Genomic DNA, 12,982 nt, shown 5'->3' with positions numbered 1-12,982 from the left:
TTGAATTTTCTGGATCATCGATGAATTTAAAGGGACAAGAGTGAGTTGTTTATGGCTCTTATTGAATGAGTAGGTGTTTTTGTGGCTATTGTGCAAAGTTTTCCTATCAAACTGCCAAGGTCTTTCCAATAACAAGTGACATGCATCCATGGGAATGACATCACACAAAATCTGAACTTGGTAATTCTTCCAAATAAAAAATGATATGAGATTTATTTGGTACCTTGAGATCACTTTCTTTACTAAGCCATTCGAGCTTGTATGATTGTGGATGCTTTGACATTTGCAGCTTCAATTTGTCGATTAATGTTGTCGATGCAACGATGGTGTAGCTTCTTCCATTGATAATCATCGTACAAACTTTTCCTTTAATTATGCACCAATTGTCAAAGATATTTTCCCTTTGCTCATCAACTTCTAGAGAAATTATGTCGTGTAATGCTCTCTGGATAACCAATAATTCACCATTATCAGCTTGTTCCACCGCATTCTCTTGGTCTTTGGATTCAGAACCTTTCTGGTTGGAATCATTCTCGACTTCTTGAAGTTCCATAGCAATTTTCTCGATTTCTTGAAGAGTCATAGCTCTTTGATTAGGAAAATTGGCATGAAAGTGTCCTTAACGATGTCGTTTGAAACACTTTCGAACACTACCGTCAACCTTTTTGGAGAGTTCATTAACAAACTCCGTGGCTTTCTCCTTTTCTTTCTCTTGTTCCGATATATCATCATAGGCTTGGTTAGAAAAAGAATCCTCAAAGGAACTTGTACGTTCAGTTCGAGGCTTGGCCAAAAAGCCCTTGCCATGTTTTAGCTGTTTCTCGACTTTTATGGTCAGCTTGCAAATGTCTTTGAAGGACCAATATGGTTGTATAACCAAGTCAGCAACCTCCCCGTTCAAACCACCAAGGAAACAAGTAATGATTTGTGGTTGCAAGTCTGGAACATCGCACTGCATAATGAGTTGCTCAAATTCCCTGATGTATTGTTCGACATTCATTCTACAATGCTTGAGGGAATTTATCTTGCGAAACAAATCTTACTGGTAGTTATCGGGCAAGAACCTCTTCTTCATCAACTTCTTGAGTTTTTCCCAAGACTTGATCTTTCTTTTACCTTCCCTGAATCGCTGATGCTTAGATTCTACCAACAAAGAGAAGCGTATTTCTTCAACTTCAAGATAACAACCTTACCTCTCTTTTCACCTAAGTATGACTTGACGTCAAAAACTCGTTCGATTGCATGCAACCAGTCAATGAAGTCATTTGGATTGAAGCTTCCCTCTAATTCCAATGCCTCCACTTTTACTTTACAATCATTCGCCTCGCATCCCCTTCTTCTCCTCCATACTTGGTAATCCAAATCACTACACTTACTTCTAGTGTTGCTGGATTCATCACCAAAGTTTTGACTAGTATCTAAATCATCGCATCAACGTCAATCATTAGTAGGACGTCTTGCTTGTTGCTCTTGTCTCACCAGATTCTCTAGACAGTTGAGGACTCTCTCCATTTGTTCTAGAGATTCTCTATAGCATGACCATGCCTTTTGTTGTGCGCCAAAGTCAAGTCTCTTGAAGTTGGGTCATTATTTTTTTCTTTGTAAGAGAATAAAATCAAATGAAAGACATGTAATAGAAGGAATACTCAAAACGTGTTCAACTTTAAGCTTCGACACCAACTTGATGCGTGCATAGGATGCGCAAATGCATTTTGAGTGATAAAGAAAGGAAATGAGGATAGAACATAGTGTATGGAGATTGATGTTGATGGATGAATGCAAATGCATGATAGATTATGATTACTACCAAGGCATAAAGGATGCGCCACAATGATCGAAATTGACGAAGCTTACCATCAAAGCTTAAAGGAAGATCCACATGCTAAGGTTATAGGATTTCAGGAAAGGAAAGCTTACCACCAAGGCCTAGAGGATAATCACAAGCCGATGATATAGGACTTTTTGGCTCACCATCAAGGAGTAATCCACCTCCAATGATAAAGAAACCATGATAGGAGTATTCTACTCTCCAAAATATTAACTCACACAAAGGAAAATCTCATATATCTATATTCATCAAATCGTTTTTTGATTACAATTGAAAATTCCTCCTATGTTTATAGAGAGACTAAGAAATATGTAACAGACAAACATTAAAGATATGGGAACTACCAAACTAATAAAGGCATAGGAACTAGAAAACACATTAAAGTCCTAGAAACTAGAAAATGCAACAAAACACCTAAAAACTCGAAATTTTGACTCTTGAAACCTATAACACAATTAAGACTTGTAAAATTACGACTAGATACATTTGACCAATGGTAAACTAATTAAACTTAGACTCATAAATTTGTTCACCAACCTAGACATAAAATAACCATCTTGAAAGATCAACAAATATTCAAGGAAATTGCTTAGAATAGCCTTCCCTCGATATGTTGATGATTAGTTTCGAAATTGACAACTATTCTCATGAATCCTTAAAATGTAATCGACAAGGAAGAATTAATAACTCCTTAATCGATAAATCGGTTGATAGCCCCCATGTTGATAACTTCATTCTTGACCCATCAAAGCAAGTTGTAAGGATCTGCCTTTGCTTGAATGAACATCGATTGTGCTAGATTAGTTGATGGAATCAAGTTGGAACTTATGTATTTTTTCATTGAATGGGATGCTTTCGCATTATCAGCTGGATTAATCGATGGGGTCTAAATTGAGCTTGCGAGTTGATCAATAGAGCCCAATGCTCCAGCATTAGAATCATCCTTTCTACTTCTAACCTATCCTTTTTGGCTACTTTGATTCTGAACTGTTTAGCATTGAATGGAGTATGCATCCAAAATTAAATCGATCTTTTAAAAGAAAATTTGAATATGGCGATATATCCAACATGGTAAATGGTTGAATACAAATGTTTTTTCTTTGGGTTTGTCATGAATACTAATGTTGATTCTACGAATTACGTATACTCAATCCATTCGATAAGTTTGGACAATTATCTTTTCCAGGTTCGTAATGGACTTCATCTTGCAAGTCATCTCAGAAAAACCCGCATGATGATTGCAAAAATTGACGATCCATAGGATCATGCCACTTGGAAGAAACCTAGCTCGATCCACACAGATTTAAAGAACAAAAGGGGAATAAACAAAAGTATAGGGGCCCCTCATACCCACCCACTCAGATTGAAGATCTGAGACCCTTTTCCTTCCCATCTTTTCATACGTAGAGCATATGATAATGGGGGTCTTTACTTCGGTGATTATGACACAGAGGAAGACATGTGACCCTGACAATGGTGGATCTCTTGTCATCATTTGACCTATCGGCTTGTAGTTAATAAACCTCTTAATTTCACGTTCAAAAAATTAGTCTCATGTGCTCATCACTATAATTATGCGAGTTTCGGTGGTCGGTTGCCAATTATATTATAATGTTATGATAAATTAGTTCTTGTGGAATGAACGAGTCTTTATAGGCTATATCAAATTGATTTATTTTTTAAATTTATACTGGATTGTAATGCTTTGTGATTAATTTTATCTTAAAATTATGTATCTCTCTTTTATGTGAAATGAAAAATTCCTTATAACAAAAAATTTTTATATTAACTCCGCGTCTGTTAAGAATATTTCTGAATATTCTATGGGTAACTTTGTCTATAAATCTTGTGTACGCTTGTCTATGGTTGATTTAAATATTTTTTATTAGACTAACTAATGTGGAAAGTAAACCTAGTTCATGTGCATACATAAAACGAAGAAAAATAACATTAAAGGCTGAATCATGTGATTGACCAGGACCCTATTTGATTGGAGGGAAAATATTCTCAGTTGTTGTAATTTAAGAAGTTTGTAATTAGAACATTCAAAATTTGCATTTGCTTGATCGATAGTGACATCTGTTTGCTGCATGCAACTCCAATCAAATACCCCATTTTTCAACCCCATCCATTCAAACTTTTGACTCTCTTTCTCCCACCATACTTTGCCTGCAAAGTCTTTTCACAGATGACAGAAAGAACTGGGAAAAGCTTTGCCAAAAGGTCCAACAATGTCAAGCCCCACAGACTACACTACATTCCCATTTACCTCTATTCTTCTCTCTCCATAATCTTCATGGATACACCAACCCACCACCATTAAACTCCCCTATGCTAGCATATACTCATAGTAATCAATGATCACTTATTATAGGCCTACTAGAACTTAATATATACTTCACCGACTATCTATATATCCTTCAGAAGTTGGAGGACTCACATGCACTTTATGCAATCATCCACTTCCTTTCACAGTGTAGACTGATGGGCTTCATCTTCATCACAATCCTCAAAAGCTGAAACCCCAGAGAGAGAGAGAGAGAGAGAGAGAGAGAGAGAGAAATGCAGCTTTACTCTAAGATGCTGGCAATCTTAGCAGTTCCCGCATGTCAAGCTTTTCTTCTTCCCTTAGCCGCTCATCAACCCGGCGAGGCGAACCAGATTCAAGGCCACAAGAACGCTCGCCAAAATCTTCACAAGGTGCGTACTTTTCTATCATGTATGCGTTCGTTTGAGCTGGCCCTTTTAATCCCCCGCGACCTCCGATTATCTTAGATTGCAGCTGGCTTGCTTGATCATCTCTTCTTTTTGGTAGATGAATGCGAAGATAAACAAGGACATAGCAATGCACGGGCTTCTACTTTGGTCATCGATGGGTTTCTTAATGCCTCTCGGAATACTCGTAATCCGATTGTCCATTAGAGAGGAAAACCGCGCCCGGGCCAAAGCGTTCTTCTACATTCATGTCATCTTGCAGGTGACATATTATCCATTAAGCTGCATTTTACTATCATTCTACATGGTATTGAGATATTATGGGGAGTGATTTGTGTGGAACAAGAATGCTTTCTGATGAACAAGGTAAAAAGAAAAGTTGTTGGGAGGACAGGAAAATGCTTTCAGTTGCATAGAACAGGATCGTAGGGTCCTCAAAGATGGTGATTTGTCTAGACATCATACCAACCAAGAAGGTCTCCAATGACTCTAATCATTGTGTCTGTGCCTCTTTTCAATTGTGGAAAGCAATTTTTTGATTTATTTATAAGCCATTCTCCAATAATGAGTGCTTGAATAACAAGAAACACTATTGGAGAGGAATAAACTCGCAGTGGTGACACATATCAACATTAGTCTCCTACTTTCCATGCAAAAATAATCCGTTGTCTTCACTGATTTTCACTAAAGTGAGGGCATTCCATGAATGATCAGTACAAATCCATGGACCCTATGATCAAACGGAAGCTGCATGTGTCATTTAAAAGAAATATATATCTTTTATAACTAAAGCACCCATCTTGAAGAGGTAAACTTTGAGAACATGAAATAGCCTGTTAGAATATTTAAGTATAAAATCACTCATTCATTTAACAACACTTAAAACTTTTAAAACAGTTTGTGAATCCCACGAGAAATGTCATGATATCAAAGTAAGAGATCATGAGTTCAAATATTTCCTACGTTTTCGTTCTATTTTCTTCATTGTGTGTCTCGCCTATATTATTATTACTTTTATTTGACAGGTCCTCTCACTACTCCTTGCCACATCTGGAGCAATACTATCAATCAAAACCTTCGAAAATTCATTCGACAACCATCATCAGAGAATAGGCCTCATTCTCTATGTAGCCATTTGGGTACAAGCCTTGACTGGACTCCTGAGACCCCGTAGGTAATATGCTTTCTCTTGTCCAATTTTTCAAACGTTTCACCCTAAATAATACTGCAAGACGTCAAAGTTAAAGTAGAAGTCTGCCATAAGCAAAAAGGGTCACTTATTTTACTTCAGTTTTCATCAAAAAAGTCACTTAATTTTGGTTTTCGGTTTTCCCAAAGGTCATTGATAATAAGTTGCCAAAGTGACTCATTCAAAGCGAAAGCAAAAAGTTGAATGGCTTGATTGAAAAAACTGAAAGGAAGTCTTGATTATATGAAAAGACAAATTAGATATCTTTGATTTAATTCATTCACTGTATGTTACATATATTTACGTAAAAAGAGACGTAATTAAGTTTCATGGTCTCACTTTCAAATGTCACCGATCCATACATCTTTCACATGTACGCCAAAAAAGTTTAAACAAAAATAAAGTGGGAAAATTCTATTATAAGCATCCATCATTATGTAGAAGTGCAATCAAGTTCTAGACCTTTTAATAGATACAATTTGGTCTTATATCTTCACTACAAAGTACGGTCCAGTCCCTAGTTTTTTGTTTGGAATAATTAATCCTAAATCAAAGTTGAGAAATACAATTTAATGCTGCCATGCATGCAATTTTTAGTACTATCTATGAAAAAGACGAATTGCACACTTCGACAAATATTTAGGACTAGATTGCACAAGTTAAAAAAAATTAGGATTCGATTGCAGTCCTTATACAAGGGTTTAGAATTTTAAATGCATAAATAGGTCGTATTAGCCTAACATTTCTTGGCAAAAAAGAAAGCTGCTTGTCACGAAAGGGGTTTTCCCCTCAATCATAACATATCGAAAAGCTCGTTGTATTTTCTCGGAATTTCTAATCATATGTCACCACTGTAAAACTTTATGGGAGAATTATAAAAAAAAGTTTTAAACTTATTGCAAATGTACCAATACAATACTAAATCTTTTTTTTTTTGTCAATTGAGTCATCAACCTTTTATATTTATGCCAATTTAGTCAATCGAGTCAATTTTAACCATTTTTTTTATAAGGACGTCAACCATCCTACATGGCCTAATCAGCGCCGACGTGAATAATTTTTAATAATTTTTGAATTTTTTTGAATTTTTTTTATTTTTTCATATTTTTCTCTTTCATTGTTTTTCCTTTTTTTTATATATTTTTTCCTTCCCCTTCCTTCTTTCTCTAGTCACCGGACCACGGCAACTAGCCAGAGGCAAGGTCAAGCCTCACACCAAGTCAACCTCACTGTCCCCTAGAGAGGCTCAACCTCGCTTGTCCCTAGCCTTTGACTGGTCGTAGTGGTCCGCTGACTAGTTGGAGGAAGAAGGGAAGGAAAAAAAAAAAAGAAAAGAAAAAAAATCCACAATAAAAATATTAAAAAATATTAAAAATTATATACGTCAGCGTCGACCACGCCACGTAGGACAATTGACGTCCATGTCGGCGATTTTTGATCAAAATTGACCGGATGGATCGAATTGACACAAATGTCAAATATTTTAGGGGTCAATTAGCAAAAAGGAAAAAGGTTTATGATGAAATTAGTGTAATTACAATAAGTTTATGACTTTTTTAGTAATTTTTTTTCCTACAAAATTATAGGATTTACGATAAATAGGTGCTATTGCAAAGGGATTGCATATCCATGTCAAGGACTTTCATAGAACTTCCCCATCCCACTTATCAAATAAAGTAGCTGGGATTCCTTTAATCCCTTTTGCTAGTGTCATTTTAACATCCTTTACTAATACTTTTTTTTTTCCCACCATGAATCAACGGAAGGGGGACCAAAAGGAGAAGCACTTGGTACTTCTCGCATTGGATTCTCGGAACGGCCGTTTCGCTTCTGGGGATCATCAACATCTACACAGGTATAATGGCCTTTCATGACAAGACATCAAGAGCCACGTGGGTGTGGAACATCCTCTTCACCGCCCAAGTCTCCCTAATCGCCTTCTTGTATCTCTTCGTCGACAAATGGGACTACATGAGGAGACAAGGCGTCGCCTCGGGCGGCGACCCAACCACGCCCTCGCCTAACAATTTGACGAACACCCAAGTCGAGAGCGGGAAGGAGTTGGTGCTCGTGCCATGTTCGAAACATAACGCTCTCAAGAACCTGTTTGATTAGTCTGCACGCCGACATCATCTGAATCGTTGAGTCTGATGGATTTTACATAGGATCCGTCGGAATCAACGGTTAAAATCCATTTAGATGCATACATCGGTACATTTTTCTTTCTCTTGTTTGATTTTTCAAATTTTTTTTCTGGGTTTTTGGGAGCATCGACCCTAATTTCTTCTTCTCTTTGATTGTTTGCTCTCTACAATAGTAAATTGTTTTGAGGCTTGAACTCCTAGAGACTCCTCTCAAAGTTTGAAAAATTAGCACGAATACGACTCATTTGGATATCACGATACACATCAATCCTTGAAAGCAGAGGAACTAATTATTCAAGGGTTTTTGGTGTGTTGGATGAATTCACATGAATCGGATTCGTGCAACATGGGGTCCTGTGTATGATATTTGTTTGAATAAGGGAGTTTAATAGTACCAAACATGTCATGGGGTCTATATATATATGTATTTGAGATATTCTTCTGTATTGGTTTGGTTCCCAATTTGTGTTTAGAGATTTTACTTTCCTGTGGACAACTGTGAGTTCAGATATGGTAAGGGTGACAATGTAGCGGAAGACATGTGCGAGAATGAAGCAATAAAATTTTGAAAACTGCTATCATAACCATCCACTACTCAAATAAGGATTTGTGACTACCATAGCACCATCACACTGCCATTGAGCAGCAGACCGTTATGCTAGCGGCTTCTTAAAATTTGCAGCATTTTGTGTCATAAGAACTTCATTTGAGTGATACTTGTTGACACCTAATTTTGGCGATCCCATATTATTATTATTATTATTATTATTATTATTATTATTATTATTCATTAAATAAGAATACGTCTATTTTATTTTTGTATTATTGCAAAATAGAAAAAGTATCAAAAAATATAAACATATATATAAAACGAATCTTAAAAAAAAAAGAAGAAAAAAAATAAATGAGAAAACTAAAAAAAAAAAAAAAGAAGAAAAAGAAAAAGAAAAAATCAATTCCGGCCAGCTCGATTCAGGCCCAAACTCGAGCCCACAGCCCTTTGTTTTGTTCTCACGCGTATCCCACCCACGTGCAGCCCAGTTGGGCAATTCTCTTCCTCAGCCCATTTTCTCCACAGCCCACCTTTTCCTTTTAGTTCTCAGCCAATCTCCCTTTTTTATTTCTCTTCAGCCCATCTTTGTTTTGTTTCCTCCCCCCACAGCCCATCTCTCTCTTTTAATCTTTTCTCTTCAGCCCTTCCATACGTGAACATATCCCACCCTCACGTCCACTCACCTGCACACACTTACGTTATTCACGATTTCACCGCATACTGCACGCGGTCTCTCACCAAACCACGTCCACATCAAGCGGGAATCACGCCCATCCGCACAAAAAAAACTTGGGGAAGGAGGCATCGTGCATAAAAGGAAGGAGAGAGGGCAGGCCCCGGGTTGGTTTTTTGGTTCGGCTCCAGCAAGTTTGTTCCGTTCGGCGACCAAAAAAATGAAAAGAAAATAGAGAGAAGGGAGAGAGCTAGAAAGGTTCGTTCGAGGACTGCAGAAAGAAGGAGAGGAGAGCAGGTGGGGCGTTGGGTCAAAGAGAGAAGAAAGGGGGGCTTCTAAAAAGAAAAGGACAAGAAAAAGAAGGCTTCAAGAAGTTCCCCGAAGCTCGCTTTTCCTCAACTCGCTAACCAGATAAGTTTTTGTTCTTTTTCTCCTTGCTTTTGCCCAGCCAAGGTGGACGTTTCTTTGTCCATATATGCATTGTGTCTTCATATGAATAGTGCATGCGTGGTTTTCTTTTGAACCTGGATGTACTCCCCTACCCACAACCTGTTCGTGCCCTCCACATCTCTAGCGAAGTACCCCAGCTTCCATGATGGATTTTCTTCCTCCAAACTACTGGTTTTGCACTCATTTTTCCTACGATAGTCTTTTATCTGCTGCACTTGCCTTGTTGTGATCTGCGGCTCATCGTTTTGGACGATTGGTCCTCCGAGAAGACCTGACAATGCGAGATGGAGCTCCGGCGCCCCATCTTGGATACCGAGGACCCGAAATCTACAAAAAGAGAGCCGAAGTGAGCTCGATCTGAGTAGAAACCAGTGCGGGAAACCGAACGAAGGCGACGCGAGTCCGAACGAAGGCGACGCGAGTCCGAAACTTCGGTGACGCGAGTCCAAGCTTAGGCGACACGAGTCCGAACAAAGGCGACGCGAGTCCGAGCTTAGGCGACGCGAGTCCGAACGAAGGCGACGCGAGTCCGAAACTTCGGCGACGCGAGTCCGAGCTTAGGCGACACGAGTCCGAACGAAGGCGACGCGAGTCCGAGCTTAGGCGACGCGAGTCCGAACGAAGGCGACGCGAGTCCGAAACTTCGGCGACGCGAGTCCGAGCTTAGGCGACGTGAGTCCGAACAAAGGCGACGCGAGTCCGAAACCTCGGCGACGCGAGTCCGAACGAAGGCGACGCGAGTCCGAACAATGGCGACGCGAGGGTAAACAGGATTGACTTGAGCTCGAGCTGAGGCGTACGAGTTCCGAACAGTGACGGCGCAAGTAGTGATTCGAGTCGGAGGCGACGACGCCGAGGTCGGGTCTCGGTGTCGCGATCTCGGCACCCTGTGAACAGAGCCGGTTGGCTTCTAGCAAGCCCAACGGGCGCGATTTCGGTAGCATTGCGGTGAACGATTCTCGACGGAAGGCGACGCGGGCGAACGAAGGCTGGCGGTGGCGTCAAGCTTGGTCACGGCCGTAAGTGCAGTGAGAATTGCAGAAACGCAAAAAAAAAAAAAAAAAAAAAAAAAAGCGATGAACAGTGGCAGTCGCGCGACGAGTGGATCCCGGCGGTGCGGTGAACAAGACCTCACGGCGGCGCGATGATCGAGTCTTGGCGGTGTAGTGGCAAGGTGAGCAAAAAGCTACTGTCGTCGTCGTCGGGATGTTGCAGAAAAAGGGACCACAGGAAGAAGACGGTGAATAGTGGCACGGCCTCTCCACGTTTTTTTTCTCTTTTGTTGGCTGTCATGGGCTTCTTGGAGGGCTGGCCCTAATGAAATGAAGGAGAGTGGGCTGGTTCGTGTGGGCTGCTGTGGAAGAAAAAAGACATGCATTTGGGCTGGGTTATTTTGTTCAAGAAAGGAGCTGGTCGTGGGCTATGTGAGCTGTTCGAGTGGGCTGGCGTGAAAAAAAAGAAAAAGGGAGCTGGGCCAGGAGAGATCACAAGCCCAGTTGGTTTAAGAATAAAATTAAAATGGACCTGAATTTCTTGTGTCAATCGGGCCCGTTTCTGGTCCTCTCTCCCGGACCGGCTCGGGTCCAATGACCTGATCCAGGTCCGGGTCCGAGAACCCGACCCGGACCCGGTCCCTTATTAAAAAAAAATAAAAAAATCAAAAAATCAAAAAAATCAAAAAATAAATAAAAATTCAAAAAAATCAGAAAAATTTCAGAAAATTAGAAAAATGGTTTCTTTGACCTTTTTACCCATAATGTGAATTTTAAGCCTTAAATTGGCGTTGATTGAAGACCGATGTCCAATCCGGTCTGACAATCGTTGTAATTCGACCTTTGAGTCGAAATTGTTTGTTTAAATATCGCCATTATAGATTTGGTCTGCATGTGCTTATCCTAATCTTTATTTGGTATATTTACCCGATTGAGTGTTTATAACACTGTCTTTTGAAAAATTTCCCGTTAATCGCTTTCCCTATATACTAGGTTAAGGATAAATAAGTAATTACACGAAATGACAGAAAAACATTATACATGATCATTTAGTATTGGTTAGATACTTGATGAGCTTAAAATAATATGCAGAATGTGTGGTCACCTTAGGAAATATCAACCGGTTAGGTACCGAAAGGGCGCTAATTTTCTAATTAGCGTAAATAAGTCCCCGAACTTAGAAACTCGGGTTGCGTAGGAATCGAGATAACCCTCCCGTGTCTCGATTGGTTTCTAGCCGACCCTAATAGGCTAGTGGCGACTCTCAATAGCATTTTAGTTTTGCTAATCAGTAAAAGAAATCCAATGTCATGCGAGGTAGGACTTGGGAGAGTCCACGCCATTGACCTATGGCAATACCTCTAAACCCCACCGGACCCTCTCAAGGAGGCCGAAGGTGAGGTCGCGACAATACTTTATTTCAAATAGAGTATTATGAGAAGCTTGACGTGGAAATGTATTTGCTATATAAGATGGCAAATCAAAAGAGCAATCTGATATTCTATATCTGCTACGCGGATTCACTAATTGAGTAATTTCAATTTCTTTAATTTGAGTATTATATGTATCCAAGGACTCTCTTTCTCGGGTTATTTTGCATGGTCCATAGACTATATGGATCAATACCATCGCATAGTAGTCATTATGCGGATCCCACGGTGGGAACTATAGTGCCTCGCCATTTATGACCTTGCGATCTATAATTTCATGTCTTTTACTTTTGAGCAATCGACGTCGAAATGTGAAATGAATAATGCAATTTCAAAAATTCGTCCCATAGACAATTGTCCATAGTCTTTCCTTCCCTACATTGGGGTGCGCTTTCATAGGTCAATTGAGAAAATTTAAATATCTACGCCCGGTGGCCCGATTAAACAGGGGAAGGGTGAGCACCCCACATCACATGTGGACGACACTCGTTCTAGGCGCACTTTGATGCATTTGAAACAACTTATGGAGACAAATCCAATCCTATCAAAGCAGCGTTCCATTTCAATATCAGCATGCAATTTACAGAAGCATCAATATTTATTCACAATGACATGCTGCCAACAATTCATTCATAATGCAGAGCTGTTCAACTTCATGTCTCAAACCTGCATTCAGAAATCCAATCAATGATATTTAACGCATGGATGATTGTTTTTCGAAAGATGGGGTCGATTTCATAAAGATTTTTTTTTCATATTCAATAAATTCCAAAAATAAGTATTAAAAGATAACCACATTATTGAGGTCTTGATTCTTGGACCAATGGCCCTCGTGGATCGAAAAAATATTAGGTAGGTCAGTCTTACTAGATAAACGGGACGCTCCATTCAACGCTCGCTCGCCACGTGTTTAGGGGTTTTCACTGTTTAGTCTCTTTGTCTATCTAATCTGCACTACCTTGCATTTCTCTCTTTTTCAGCCACCGTCAATAGCCCTGCTCATGAAGC

The 12,982-nt window shown here is 39.5% G+C and overlaps 1 protein-coding gene across 1 annotated transcript; it reads left to right on the top strand.

The window, feature by feature from the left end:
* Positions 1-4,267: 4,267 nt before the first annotated feature.
* Positions 4,268-8,252, top strand: LOC115725887 (cytochrome b561 domain-containing protein At4g18260). Its single transcript, XM_030655535.2, has 4 exons — positions 4,268-4,528; positions 4,644-4,805; positions 5,569-5,717; positions 7,499-8,252. Exons 1-4 carry the CDS (start codon positions 4,391-4,393, stop codon positions 7,845-7,847), a joined length of 798 nt encoding a protein of 265 aa, XP_030511395.1. The 5' UTR covers positions 4,268-4,390; the 3' UTR covers positions 7,848-8,252.
* The last annotated feature ends 4,730 nt before the right edge of the window (positions 8,253-12,982 follow it).

Source organism: Rhodamnia argentea, chromosome 3 (assembly GCF_020921035.1).
Source record: "Rhodamnia argentea isolate NSW1041297 chromosome 3, ASM2092103v1, whole genome shotgun sequence".
Lineage (NCBI taxonomy): Eukaryota > Viridiplantae > Streptophyta > Magnoliopsida > Myrtales > Myrtaceae > Rhodamnia > Rhodamnia argentea.
This window is presented reverse-complemented; position numbering and strand designations above follow the sequence as displayed.

Bases quoted from the DNA above. Each gene is read 5' to 3' on its own strand.
- LOC115725887 (XM_030655535.2), top strand. From the start codon at position 4,391: ATGCAGCTTTACTCTAAGATGCTGGCAATCTTAGCAGTTCCCGCATGT. The intron at 4,529-4,643 runs GTGCGTACTTTT...TCTTTTTGGTAG, and splicing joins CTCGCCAAAATCTTCACAAG to ATGAATGCGAAGATAAACAA. The intron at 4,806-5,568 runs GTGACATATTAT...TTTATTTGACAG, and splicing joins ACATTCATGTCATCTTGCAG to GTCCTCTCACTACTCCTTGC.